Here is a 14,943-nt window from a genome sequence, read left to right as displayed (position 1 = left end):
ATACAGGTCAAAAAAATATAAATGAAAAGAGCACTTACTTACGATTTTCATCTACACATTTCCAACCAAAATATACGCTCGGGAGCGAGCGCTCTCGCCCGCCCTCGGCACCGAGCATACACAATACGAGGATCATTTCTGGGAAAATGAATTCCCGCACTTACGCCCTTCAGTCCGGCACTCGGGTAATCGGAGGGCGTGGTGAAACCAAGATCCTTTAATTCACAATTGAATTCAATGGAAATAAATATGAAATGATTGTACTTACAATTCAGTTTCACTAGATAAATAGAAAAAGAAAAACACAACCATGCGAAAGCAACGACGATAAAGCGGGCAGAGAGCGATGATACACGTCCACACGCCAGCAGGCGAAAGCAAAAGTGATTTGTTTACCTACCAGTCGCGCGCGCGTCGCCTGTCGGACAAGCAGTTTAACTACCGCAACCCTTGTTCGAAAGCTTACGACCTATCCAGCTGCCGCTAGTACCTTCCTATTGTAAAAGGACCGAAGGTTTGTATGCCGTTGCGGAACAAAAAGGTATTATTTTATTATTATTATTATTATTATTATTATTATTCTATCCATCTTCTAGTTTAAGTTAAAAAGTTAAAAAAGTAAAAGATAATGCTAAAAGTATTGTTAGTAATGTGTAAATGCATACAGCCAGAAACAGCTGATTTGCTATGAACAACTGAATCTGATAACAACAGCGGTTTGCTTGCATTTCAACCATCGTACGATAGTAAAAAATTAATGTAATTATGTTACAAATGACATTAAGTAGAATAGGACTGACATATTTTTCACATTACTATATCCTCATTCACTATGGAGAAAAGATTGACAAGGGCATATACTGCTAAATTTAAGCTGCTATTTGTAGCTGAAGCTGAGGAAAGAATGTTCATCAACTAACTAATATTATTGTGCATCGGCAACATGGAAACTTTGGCATAGTACCATGAAACTCGACTATAAAAAATAAATTTGAGAGAAAAGTGTTTTAATCAAAACTATTTGGCATGAAAAAACACATTTTAATGTGTTCACTCCAATAAAAGATAAATATGTAAAGCTCATAGACATATTCTGATACAATCAAGTGAAAATATCGAATGCAATCTGTTGATTTTTGTACGCAATAAACTTGCCCTCAGCGCCATCTACTAACTAAAAAAATAACTAAATGTTGTTCACAACGATACATATTTAACGTAAAACAACCTTGTTCCATATCAATAGTATCTTGAGATTCATTAACGCTAACTAGAAGCAAGAAAATTGCTCAGATTTTAGTTCAATACAGCAAAATAAACTTACCTCCCAATCATCCTCAGCTGATTTCCAAACCAAAAAGCAGTTCTCTGGTATTATAGCAATATTTTACTAGAAATAGTGCTAAAGAGGACACATTTCACTGGGCGACACGGCTTCCTCGCCCAGAAATAGATTTTTCCTACGTCAAAATCCCTTTTATAATACAATAGTAATATGAAAATACATACAATACTAGTATTGGATGCAGTGAAGTAAAGCTTTCCTTAACCCTTAAACGCCGGAGCGGTAAATAAAAAAATGACTCCCGTATGCCGGAGGGGTTTGAGAGTGAGCGCGTAAGCGGAAAAAATATTTTTTTTCAAAAAATCACAGCGCGCTTAGTTTTCAAGATTAAGAGTTCATTTTTGGCTCCTTTTTTTGTCATTGCTTGAAGTTTAGTATGCAACCATCAGAAATGAAAAAAATTATCATTATCATATATAAATAATGCGATATATGATAGCACAAAAACGAAATTTCATATATAATTGTATTCAAATCGCGCTGTGCGCAAAACGGTTGAAGGTAACAAGTTACTTTTTTTTTTGTTGTAATGTGCACTAAATTGCAATCATTTTGATATATAACACATTGTAAAAACGATAAAAGCAACACAGAGAAAATATTATCACAAAATAATGCATGAATTCGTAACGCGCTTACGTAACATATTTTTTTCAAAAATTCACCATAAATCTAAATATTGTCCTAGAGACTTCCAATATGTTTCAGAAAATGAAGACAAATTGAATTGGAATATTACTAATATAACTGTAAGAATATTAGCTTACAAATGCATTTTTCGACCATATCTGACGAGCTAAAGTTGACCGAATGTCGAATTTTTTATATATATATTTTTTTATATGCAATTATTTCGGAAAAAAGAAAAGATACAACTTTCAAATATTTTTCGTTTTATTCTACATGAAATTGCGCACATTTTCATATATAAACTCTATGAAATGCCTAATATGAAACGGAGCAAATATTCCGAGAATGGGACTTACGCATTTCGGAGATTTGTGGCGGAGAATCCGCGCGCGGAGGAAAGGAAAGTTTTTTTTAAAAATTCACCATAAATTTAAATATTGTGCTAGAGACTTCGAATTTGTTTCACGATGAAGATAAATGACTGAATATTACTAGACTGTAAAGTAGTTTTTATCTTACAATGGCGTTTTTCGACCATTTCGGTAGAGTCAAACTTTGACCGAACTGGTTTTTTTTCTATTTAAATCGTGATTTATATGCAAATATTTCGAAAATGAGAATAGCTACAACCTTCAACTATTTATTGTTGTATTATACATGAAATTGCGCACATTTTCATATATAAAACGTTATGTAACGGGCTAATTTAAAATGGTGCAAACATTACCACAATCGCACGTATGATTTTTTCGGAAGAGTTACCGCGCGGACGTAGAAAATGTTATTTTTTTCATAATTCACCATAAATCGAAATATTGTGCTAGAGACTTCCAATTTGTTGCAAAATGAAGGTAAATGCTTGAATATTACTAGAATATAGGCGTTTTAGCTTACAATTGCGTTTTTCGACCATTTCGGTAGAGTCAAAATTGACCGAAGGTTGAAAATTTGTCACTTATCATTTTTTATATGAAAATATTTCAAAATTGATAAAAGCTACAACCATGGGTTGTTTTTAGTTGTATTTTGCATGAAATTGCGCACATTTTCATATATAAAACTTTATGTAACGGCTAATTTAAAATGGTGCAAACATTACCACAATCGCATGTATGATTATTTTCGGAAGAGTTACCGCGCGGACGTAAGGAAAAAGTTTTTTCATAAATTCACCATAAATCGAAATATAGTGCTAGACACTTCCAATTAGTTGCAAAATTAAGTTAAATGATTGAATATTACTAAAATATAAGAGTTTTAGCTTACAATTGCGTTTTTTCGACCATTTCGTAGAGTCAAAGTTGATCGAAGGTTGAAATTTTGGCACTTATCGTTATTTATATGAAAAAATCTTAAAAACTGATAAAAGCTACAATCATGAGTATTTTTTTGTTGTATTCTACATAAAAAATGCGCACATTTTCATATATAATACTCTATGTAACGCTAATTTAAAATGGTACAAAATTATGTCAAAGTGACGAAATAATTTCAGAGATGTGTCACAGATACTTTTTAGTGCGGCAAGAAAGAAATTCGCGCTTGCGCGCCTGCGTAACGATTGTAAACAAAACAACACCTTGATCCGTGAACTCCCAGCATCCCCCAAGGCGCGTGATTCAAGAGTTTTCGGCTGGTAGGCCTAAAAGTATTTTTTTTTTCCGCGAATTTTTAAAAAAAACTTTTGTATGTCGACGTAAAATACGTCCAGTCGGCACCCGAGAGACAAAAAATGTCGACGTAAAATACGTCCAGTCGGCGTTTAAGGGTTAATTATTGGGCGCTCTTCCTCTCCCCTTCCTACAATTATGGAATTTATCCATAAATTCACCTAACCATTCCTACTCTCTTCACAACTATACATAGTTGATACCACACTTTTGACCCCTACAAATGGCACAAATTTTTGTCTACCTAACGACAGAATACAATGCATATCTCATTCTTTGGAATACAATCTGTTAACACTGTAAACTCCTGGAAAACCTAATGTTTATGTTCCTACTTTCAGCTGAAGACATCCTGAGTAAACAAAACAAAATACAGTAGCTCACTGAAATAATGGATCACAGCGTCTGAGCCGATCCCGCTATAAAGGAAACTCCGATGTTGAGTTGTATATATCCATGAATGTGTATTTTTGCTATAAAGTCCAGGAAAATTTATACCATGCAAACCTTAAACTACTGTAAAATGCTTATAACTGCCTATTTTAACAGTTCACGGAATAATGTGATAGTTCTAACAAAATTATATGATAAATTATCATTCTAAAACAATGAAAAATAATTTCAAACAGAAATCCACCCCAAAACCCACGAGTCATCTTTTAGCAACTTGTGATAAAGCTTTTATGTACTATGTATTTATTTAAACAAACATTACTATTAATGTAAGAATACCTTTATTGTTAATTTAAATGATAAACAGCAGGACAGTAAAAGCTTTGGTATAATTTTTAGAGTTGAAAACAATGTGAAGATACAGTGACAATAAATTTACCTATCTGTACAATAAACATGGAAAAATATTGAGTAAAATAACAAATAGAAATTACTGTATATACTCGTGATTTTATCATTTATCTCGTGTACTAACCTCTTTTCCATCATCCCATTATCCAATCTTCTAGTTAAATTAGTTAAAAATGTAAATGTAAAGGAGAAATAGCTGTTTTGCTAAGGACAACTAATCACATTTCAACTGTCATATGATAGTAAACAATTACCGTAGTTATGTTACAAATCAAGTTAAATAAAACATGACTGATATACAAATCAACCAGCATGGAAGGAGAGCAAATTAATAGCGCCCTACTCTCCGAGGCAGTTAAGAAAAGAGTAAAGACATCACAATTCACAAGCCACAAGGTAGTGCGCAGTCTCTGGCCAGCTATCACCACATATGTGCAGGAGTTGCCACATCTCAGATTCCTTGCTTACAATCTTTGATTGTGTTTACCTGGTTACCAGCTGACACTTGGAAATATCCTGTTATCAAGACATCAGGTTTGTTTGCAATGAAAAATACAAATTGATTAAAAAATTTGTCATTTTGGTAAGGAAAAAAGATTGGTAAGGAATTATACTACACCATACTACTAAATTTAAGCTGCAAGCTGTAGCTAAAGCTGAGAAAACAATGTTCAAGCTGCATAATAATTATCGTGCATCGGCAGCATAGATTAAATCCCCATAAACTTCGATATGCCATTAAACTCGACCGTAAATAAAATTGGAGAGAAAAGTATTTTAATAAAAAACTACTGAGCATGAAAGAACACATTTTTTTTTCATGCCAATATAAGATAAATAAGTAAAGCTCATGTAATGGAACCAAGAGAAAATATCGAAATGAATCTCTTTATTTTTTTTACACAAAAAACCTGTCATATTTGACTAAAAAACATTTTGCATAACAAAATATAACTGTGTTATACAGAGTAGTACATACCTAGAGATTCATTTATGCTAACTAGAAGGCAAGAATATTGCTCTGAAATGAGTTCAATAGTATGGTGAAATACACTTACCTCGTAATTGCCCTCAGCTAATTTCCAAACCAAAACATTAATCATTATGTTTGGATTTTATAATGCAATAATAATATGAGAATACATACAATATTATTGGATACAGCAAAGTAAAGTACATATAACTTTTTAAAAGACCCCCGGAAAAGATGCATATTCGTTATGTTTGTTTTTTACATGAAACTAATATTGAATATTACATATTCGTCGCTAGATCCAGAGGCAGAAACCCTCAAATTGATATTTCCATTTTCCACCGATATACCCAGAAGTACGATATACCATGGTCCATTATCTCTGTGCACTACTGTATGTTAAAGTAAACTGTGAAAAACAGCGAACAGCAAAATAACAAATGCACCGAGAACCACACTGGATGGTGGCAAGAATTGTGCCAAAAACTAAAACATTCCAGACACACCTGGTGGAGTACAGGTGATCTAGACAGTCATCTAAGTCAGCCTAGCAATCTCTCTCTCTCTTTTTTATTTTATTTATTTTGAATAGTGACTGCACCTGCTAGCATGAAGTTAAAACTATCTTTGACAACAAGTAAAATTCATCCCCCATAAATGCACTTATAAAGAACTCTCCAGACAATATCAAAGGATGTGTATGTTGAATGCCATATATGTACAACCTGAGACAATTTTTATACTGGTTAAACTGGATAACTGTGTACAAGGGAACAAAACAATTCTCTTTCATGATAGTGAAAACATTATTGCAATCAATCTGACAGGTACTAGTAATAAAGAAATATTGCTGAATCCAGTTCTGTAAAAAGAAGCTTTGTATAAATAAACTGATCCATCTACTTCAAGAGACATATGTAAAATGTAAAAACTGAAGGGCAATTAATTTGCCTGGGTCTAACAGCCAAGGTGTGAGACCACCCGCACGGAAAATATTTGTTTATGGAACACTGCCCTCAGTCACAAATAAGATCGAAGCTCCTTTCCTTTCTTCCTATCAGGCACAAGTATTTTCCAAACATCTGTATGTCTGTTTGTACTTTTACTATTACATATGTTAATCTTGCTTTTTAGTTATCAGCCCTCCCTCATTGTGGTATCTTTGAAAAATAGAGAAAATGTTAGGATCATTGTTCACTGACATACAGTACCCAGTTACCTTCTGAGGTGACTCTTATTGACAGCACTGACATACAGGCAGTCCTTGGTTATCGGCGGGGGTTCCGTTCCCTTGGGGTGCCAATAAGCGAAAACCGCAATTAACCGAAACTCGGCGATTAATGGCACCTCTGTTAGGTATGTTATGGCGCCATAAGGCCTTATGGTGCACCATAAGGCATCTTCTGGCACCGATAAGCAGATCTTGGCCTGTTATGGCGCCAGATGAGTGCCATAAAACCGGATCGCCGATAACTGAGTCCGTCGATAACTGGGGACTGCCTGTGCAGCCTAACTCAAGCATTGTTTACAAGAAAACAGTCAAAACATCAAATATGAAACCTATCATTTCTCTGCACGAGTTCATAGAAACCATACCTGAACAAACTCCAAACTACGCAGGGCATATCCTTCGATCATATTTTGGTCAACATCCAACTTGACTGTGACTTCTCCAAGTCTCTTGACTGGCATTGTAAGGTACACTTGCATCAAGTTTGAAGTAAATGATGTAGAGAATGGAACAGACTCCCAAACTGTGGCTGCCGACACCATTGCAGATGCATCAATTAAACCAAATCCATGCTGATGAGAATGGTGTAAGCCAGCACCATTTGTAGCCCAATCTGAGTTTGCAGCATCAATCTGTGAAAACAAAAAAATCACTGAACTGTGAAAGCAAAAAATCAACAAGTAAAAGTTTTGGCACTCTTTTCAGCATAACCACCAAGCATTGCTCAAACAGTTAGGCACGTGTTGCATATTTAAGCAGAAGAAATAATTTAGGCTTCACTGCAGCTTGTAATAAGATCTGATCGTAGTTTACTGTATAACTAAATGGTGAGAGAGAGAGAGAGAGAGAGAGAGAGAGAGAGAGAGAGAGAGAGAGAGAGAGAGAGAGAGAGAGAGAGAGAGAGAGAGAGAGAGAATAATTATTTGTTTTTATATTGCAAACTGACAACATGGCTGTAGTCATCATCAATGTCAAGAACAAGGAAAAACCAATATAAAAACGATCACTTAATAGCATTCACATAATTTTCAGGTACACTTTTAAAATCTAATATTTATATTGAAAAAAATATATAGAAAAAATTATCTCCTTATAAAGCAGAGCAACTAAATTTTTTTTTAAGTTGAGCAAATACTGTACACACTACTTTTACAAGCAGTGAGAGAGAAAATATAGAAGTGAAGTGAAACAATGTCATTGAGAAGGCAATATTAATTGCACTAGTGCTGTGGGTAACTCTATTGAAACCCATCATGCTGTAATTGTGTACAGTTTGTGTTAACTGTTATGTAACACAGGGAAATTCCACATCTCTTTTGCATAGGACAGTACTCCAAAGTTTATTTAATAATGTCCATAATTATCTAATTACTGTCAATCAGGCTCTTCTTTATTTTTACTTTCATGTTGCAAAAAATGTCCTTGAATTGCTACCCATACAAACTAAGCCCTAGCATAAATTCATTCTCCCAATACAACAGTCTAATAATGTAACTACTCTCTAGTCAGTAACACTGATGGGTTCTTAACCCGAAGCTTCCCTAAAGTAGCAGTTCACTCAAAAACCACCAAAAATTACAGGCTCTGCCTGATGATGGGCCATAGTTTCTTTTAGCACTAGAATAGTGTATAATTCAGCAGTCAAAATCTGGGTCATGCGGCATAAATAGCTACTGTGATCAATATGAACTAAAAGAGAGCATAGCACGATGGTTGCATCAAATTAAGAACCATTTGTTTTCTCATGAGGCAATACATCTCCAGAAAAACACCCATAAATTTTCATAATAAAATTTATTATTTGGATACTTATCTACTGTTAAAGTTAGCTTATATCTAAGTGCCGATTAGGAGAGTTGGCGTTGAAAAAAAAAATTGAATGGCTACCCAGATGACGGTCTAGTTTACCTGTTCTCCACCTGGCGTGGTTTGAATGTTTCAGCTCTTATCAGAATTCCCCTTGATAGCCCACTAAGTTGTGGGGAGGCTGGGTGGGGTCTAGTTTAACAGTAGGTACCCTTAAGTATCCAAATAATAATTCATTATAAAATTTATATTATTTGGGATGAATCTTAATTATTGTTAAAGTAAGCTGATTCCCACATAAAGAAGAGGACAGTGGTTAGTGAAGCTAGACAAAAATCTGCTCAGCCAATTGAGCTAAAGGTTTCTTGCATAAAATCCAAAACATTCTTACCTGATTCAGAAGCCTTTCTGGATCTTACTACCACCAGAAGTTGGATTCCATTCAGGGAGTAAGGCTCTAATACATATTCAGCAAAAAGCAGCTTGCGGAGAAAACTGCTTCAATTCAGAAGTGGTGTGAGGGGACCCATGCCTGGGTCCAAAAGTCCTATAAAACGAGTCACTTAAAGTAAATACCTTTATGATATAAAGGTATGCTCCTATACAAAATTTGTACCTTCACGCTCCCCAAAATATTAAAGGCCTGGGATATAAAGAAAGAGCCTAAAGGTTTGTTCTTTCTTTGGTTCAGGAGAAGACTATCTACTACTAGTAGTGGACTAAGGGTTTTACTACTGTTTTCAAACACGATTCTGCATACTTAAGGTAGTGAGCGGGTAAAACCAAATTGCACTTCTACTGAGCCACATTGATACTATCCTCAGCGACAAATTGACATAACAATAAGGTTTCAACTACTGCTCACATTATGAATGCTTACCTTCAATAAAGGTAGAAGGTATGGAGCTGGTTCGCAGGCATTAGCCCAATCAAATACGTCACAGAGGACCTTGTGTTCTTAGACAAAGATGTTCTAGGTTTCTAAAAACACAAAAGAAAAGGTAAATTTTGCCTTTTTCAGAATTAACCTTACCTATTCCAGGGTTAACCTTTGACAAAGATATTCTGCATTTTCAGAAACCACAAAACAAAATGTGCACTTTGCCTTCTCCAGGCTTAACCTTTGACAAAGATATCTAGGATTTCTAAAGCCACAAAACAAAAGGTTAATTTTGCCTCTTCCAGGATTAACCTTTGACAAAGATGTTCTAGGTTTCTAAAATCACAAAACTAAAGGACAATTATCTCATCCAGGCTTAATCTGAGTAAGTTTCAATTGCCCCAACAGGATTGAGAAGTGTTTCCTCTTCTTCCCCACTAAGGAGGTTAAATTGAAATTCTTACAGTCCTCTGAAAAACTTAGCCTTAACATCATTCTCAGCTCTAAGGCAAAAATATAAAATAGCATCCCCATAAAAACAGCTTTAAGAAGGGTGATTGGAATAAATTTATTCTTTTAACTGCCCTATAGTAGAGCTAAATAAAAGGTTTCATAAGAAATAATTTGAACTCATTCCAGAGGGTCAAAAGAATCTGCAGATAAAGTTTAGACCTGCATCTAAGTGGGCAGTACAATGTTAAGACCTCAGGTTTGTAGCTATGAAAAATACAAATTGTCTTAGAAAATTTGTCATTTGTTCATACGCAAACAAACCTTTGGTCTTAACAATAGGATAGACTCATACTTGGAGGGAGGTACAAGACATCCTAAACCGGCTGTGGGCCTACCCACCAGTCCAGCTCCAGAAGAAATAACTTCCGGAGAGGGACTGAAGCCCGTGAGAAGCTAGATAAACTGACAGCTAACTACTCAGACACAGAGTGACGTACAATGATATATTGGAGAATCATTGTATAGGGAAGTAAAGAGAAACTTTGACTGTCCAATAGCAAACCAACACACCAGGGTTTGTTACTACTCCCAACTCCCCCCTTGCCAAGGAGTGGAGCATATGCTACTAAATAGAGGGTTGAATATTTGTATACCAAGCAACCACACTATCAGTATGACTACCTTACTCACCTGTATCAGACCAGTCCAGCGAATGACATGTCTATATTCCTTAACCAACCCGAAGGAAGAAGGAAAGGTACAGGAGAAAGAAAGAGACCAGCCAACTCACTCATTCTCTCATCCACACAATCATCTTAGGTAAGATACAAAAGTGCCCTGTTGAGGGCAACTATGAGTTACACAACCTGTTAGGCAGACACCACAGAGAGGGACCAATACCCCTAACGGCATGCGCTCTAGCCTGCACAGACGTGGTGGTGGAATCATCAAGAGTCAAGTATGCCTGTCTGATGGCTTCCCGTATCCAAAAAGAGATAGTATTCTTCGACACCTCTTTCTTTGTACGTCCTGTGCTAACAAAAAGTCTGCAGCAGCCTGGTCTAAGATGCAGTGTCCTTTTAAGATAGCATCGCAGGGCCCGGACAGGACACAACAAAGCTCTTGAGCATCACCACCCACAAAGTCATTCAGTGATGGAATGGAAAATGAAGTGAACCTGTCATCGTGCACAGAGGGATTTTGGGTCTTGGCCACGAATTCCGGGACAAATTCGAAGGACAAGGACCCCCAACCCCTTGTGTGCTTCACATCATAGCTCAGACTGTGGAGCTCTCCTACCCTCTTGGAAGATGCCAAGGCCAGGAGGAAAACTGTCTTGAGTGTCAAGTTCCTGTCAGATGAGCAACGCAAAGGCTCATATGGACCCTTAGTGAAGCTCTTGAGAACCAAGGAAACATCCCACGTCAAGAGGCTTGAGCTCCTTAAGAGAACTCGACTGCTCAAACCCCTTAACTAGCAAGGAAAGTTCCCAAGAAGAAGAGATGTCGATACCTTTAAGGCGTAACACTAAATTCAGGGCCACCCTGTAGCCTCTAATGGCATAACGGACAATCATTTCTCATCTCTGAGGAAGGTTAAAAAGTCTGCTATTCGCTGAATAGAGGTTGCGAGTGGAGAAAAATGATGTTATTATGATATAACAAAGTTTCATGTATACTTACCTGGCAGGTATATATATAGCTATATTCTCTGTTCGCACTGGCATTTTCAAAACTCGCGGCAACCGCTAGATCACTGGTAGTTCAGGTGATCGCCACCCCGCTCCCGTGGCGCTGGTGCTCGGAATCATTCCCATTTTCGTCAGATTTTTCTCTGAACCCTGTCTCCTGAGGGGAGGTGGGTGGGAATTTAATTATATATACCTGCCAGTAAGTATAACATGAAACTTTGTTATATCATAATAACATCATTTTCATGTATGACACTTACCTGGCAGGTATATATATAGCTGATTGACACATTTGGAGGTGGGTCAAAGACAGCAACATTGTAAGAGTTTTAAAATTAAAATTCAAAATACTCTTAGATTCCTTACCTGCTAAGGTAGCTGACTTCAGCATTCCTGCCTCTTAGCCTGCTAAACCTTAGTAGCTTCCAACTAGGACGTGACCTATTAGTTGATGAAGCTAAATACAAGGGTCTGACAACTGGACGGGACCAATTTGTTGACAGGAAACCCTAGCCCTCTCTTACCACGGGCATTCATGCTAGGATAAGTTAGACCACCTGAACCACACACAAAACTAACCTAACACACTACACTTCACAGACTGAAGAGGAAATAACCCTCTCAGACAACCATAAAAACAACACCACTTCATTAAAATACCTAGCATGTTAGTAAGTTATGGGGTGGAAATCCTTTGCCCAATACTGCTCCTGAGGATACATATGGACCCAACGTTTGACAATTGTCAAACGTTGTTTTGACGTTTCTAAGGTAATGACTTGCAAATAAAAAAACTGAATTAGTCCTCCAAACGTCGTTTCAATGATATCTTTGAGGGCCATATTCCTTTTTTCAAAAGCCAAGGAAGTAGCTACTGCTCTCACTTCGTGCGCCTTAACCTTAAGGATGCCGAAATTTTCTTCTTGGCATAACATATGAGATTCTTTTAATTAGTTCCCTAAGGAAAAAGGCAATAGCATTTTTGGTCATTGCTCTGCTAGGATTCTTCACAGAGCACCACAGTGATTCTGAAGTTCCTCTAATCTTACTGGTTTTCTCCATATAATAGCGCAATGCCCTTACTGGACAAAGAACTCTCTCTTGTTCTGTCCTACTAAATCTGAAAGACCCATAATTTCAAAAGACCTTGGCCATGGATGAGCTGGATTCTCGTTCTTGGCCAAGAACCCCTCCTGAAATGAGCAAACCGCTTTGTCATGTTTCCAGCCATATGTTTGCTAATTGCTTGCAGCTCACTCACCCTTTTAGCTGTGGCCAAGGCCACCAAAAAGATGGTCTTTTTCGAGATATCTCTCAACGAGGCTTGATCCATCGGTTCGAACTTACTAGTTCCTAGATTTCAGGACCACATCGAGATTCCAGGAAGGCGCTCTGTATTGGAGCTCCTTCCTTGTTCCAAATGACCTTATGAGAGGTCTCTCAGATCTAGATTATATTTGTAATATCTAAACCTCTATGTCTAAATACTGAGGCCAACATACTCCGATACCCTTTAATCGTCTGAGTTGACAATTTTATTTCCTTCTTTAAAGTATAAAAGGAAGTCGGCAATTTGGGTCACAGAGGTACTGGATGAAGAAATCTTCCGACTCTTGCACCCACTTGCGAAAGATTTCCCACTTCGCCTGGTACACCTTAATAGTAGAGGCTCTTCTAGCTCCGGCCACCGCTCTGGCCGCCTCTCTAGAAAACCCCCTCGCTCTGACAAGTCTTTCGATAGTCTGAACGCAGTCAGACCCAGAGCGAGGGTGTTCTTGTGGTACCTGTTGAAGTGAGGCTGTTTGAGTAGATCCTACTCTTGCTGGAAGTGTCCTTGGTACATCTATTGTCCATTCCAGTACCTCTGTGAACCAATCTCGGGCCGGCCAGTATGGAGCTATGAGTCATTCTTGTCCCTTGACTCTCCCTGAATTTCTTCAAAACCTTTCCTAATATCTTGAACGGGGGAAAGGCGTAGACGTCTAGCCCCGTCCAATCTAGAAGAAAGGTGTCTACTGCGACTGCTTGACGGTCTGGGACTGGAGAGCAATAAGTCGTCAATCTCTTTGTCCTTGCTGTCGCAAACAAGTCCACCACTGGGCGACCCCATAATTTCCACAGACTCTGGCATACTTCTAGATGAAGAGTCCATTCTGTTGATAGAAGTTGACCTTCCCTGCTCAACAGGTCCGCTCTCACATTCTTCTCCCCTTGAATGAATCTGGTGAGAAGGGTTATGTTTTCCTTCTCTGCCCAAAGAAGGATCTCCTCCGCCAACTTGCAAAGAGAGATTGAATGTGTCCCCTCCTTGTTTGCGATGTACGCCAGAGCTGTGGTATTGTCCGCGTTGACTTGCACCACCTTGTTGCGAATCACCGCGTTGAACTCTTTCAAAGCCAAGAAAATCGCCATCAGTTCCTTCCTGTTTATATGCCAAGCCGCTTCCTCCTTGCTCCAACGACCTGAAACTTCTTGATGCCCGAGAGTCGCTCCCCAGCCTGCGTCCGACGCGTCTGAGAACAATACATGTACTGGTCTGGGTTTCTTTTGCTGGAGAGACGCTCCCTTCGCTAACTTCCCCGGAGTTAGCCACCACCGCAATTCCTCTTTGATCTTGCGAGGAATTCGAAACAGGAAGGAATCTGGTTGCGATTTTCTTGGCCAGACTTGGTTCAAAAATATTTGTAGGATCTCATGTGAAGCCTTCCTAGAGAAACGAACCGTTCCAGGGACGAGAGGGTCCCCAGTAAGCTCATCCACTCTCGTGCTGAACATTGTTCTTTCTCTAGAAAGGCTTGAACTTTCCTGGATGCACTGCTCTTGTCTGTTGGGAGACGGAAAAGCCCGAAAAGTCACTGAGGAGATCAGAATCCCCAAATCAAAACTAGCTCCTGACTGGGGTCATATTCGACTTTTCTAAGTTCACCATCAACCCTAACTCTTTTTGTTAATGTTAACGTCATTTCTAAGTCCTCCAGACATTGTTTTCTTGATTGGGCTCTTATGAGCCAATCGTCCAGGTATAGAGACACTCTTATTCCTAGAATGTGTCCAGCCTACTTCGCCACGCTCGCCATCACTCTTGTAAAAACTTGTGGGGCTGTGCACAGTCCAAAGCAGAGGGCTTTGAACTGAAAGACCCTGTTCTGGATCACAAATCTCAGGTACTTCCTGGATCCTGCATGAATTGGGATATGAAAATATGCGTCTTGAAGGTCCAGGGTAACCATCCAGTCCCCTGGACGTACGCTGCAGTACTGAAATCGGTCGTCTCCATCGTAAATTTGTCTCTCCACAAATAAGTTGAGTTGACTTACGTCCAGTACTGGTCTCCATCCCCCACCCCCGAGGATTTCGCTACTAAAAACAGCCGGTTGTAAAATCCCGGAGATAAGTGATCCAGAACAGGTTCTATTGCTCCTTTCTTGAGCATAGAAAGAACTTGTTCTTGTAGTGCTTCT

The 14,943-nt window shown here is 38.2% G+C and overlaps 1 protein-coding gene across 1 annotated transcript in view; it reads right to left on the bottom strand.

Moving 5' to 3' along the window:
* Nucleotides 1-7,616, bottom strand: part of LOC135213394 (proprotein convertase subtilisin/kexin type 7-like) — a 72,270-nt gene extending 64,654 nt beyond the window's left edge. Inside the window, exons 1-2 of the mRNA XM_064247369.1 lie at nt 7,600-7,616; nt 7,019-7,310 (exon numbers count right to left, since the gene is read on the bottom strand). Of these exons, the coding sequence (XP_064103439.1) occupies nt 7,019-7,310; nt 7,600-7,616 (309 nt within the window). The remainder of the gene's footprint in view (nt 1-7,018; nt 7,311-7,599) is intronic.
* Nucleotides 7,617-14,943: the final 7,327 nt, after the last annotated feature.

Source organism: Macrobrachium nipponense, chromosome 42 (genome assembly GCF_015104395.2).
Source record: "Macrobrachium nipponense isolate FS-2020 chromosome 42, ASM1510439v2, whole genome shotgun sequence".
NCBI lineage: Eukaryota > Metazoa > Arthropoda > Malacostraca > Decapoda > Palaemonidae > Macrobrachium > Macrobrachium nipponense.
The sequence above is the reverse complement of the archived record's forward strand: the minus strand, read 5'-3'. Positions and strand labels throughout refer to the sequence as shown.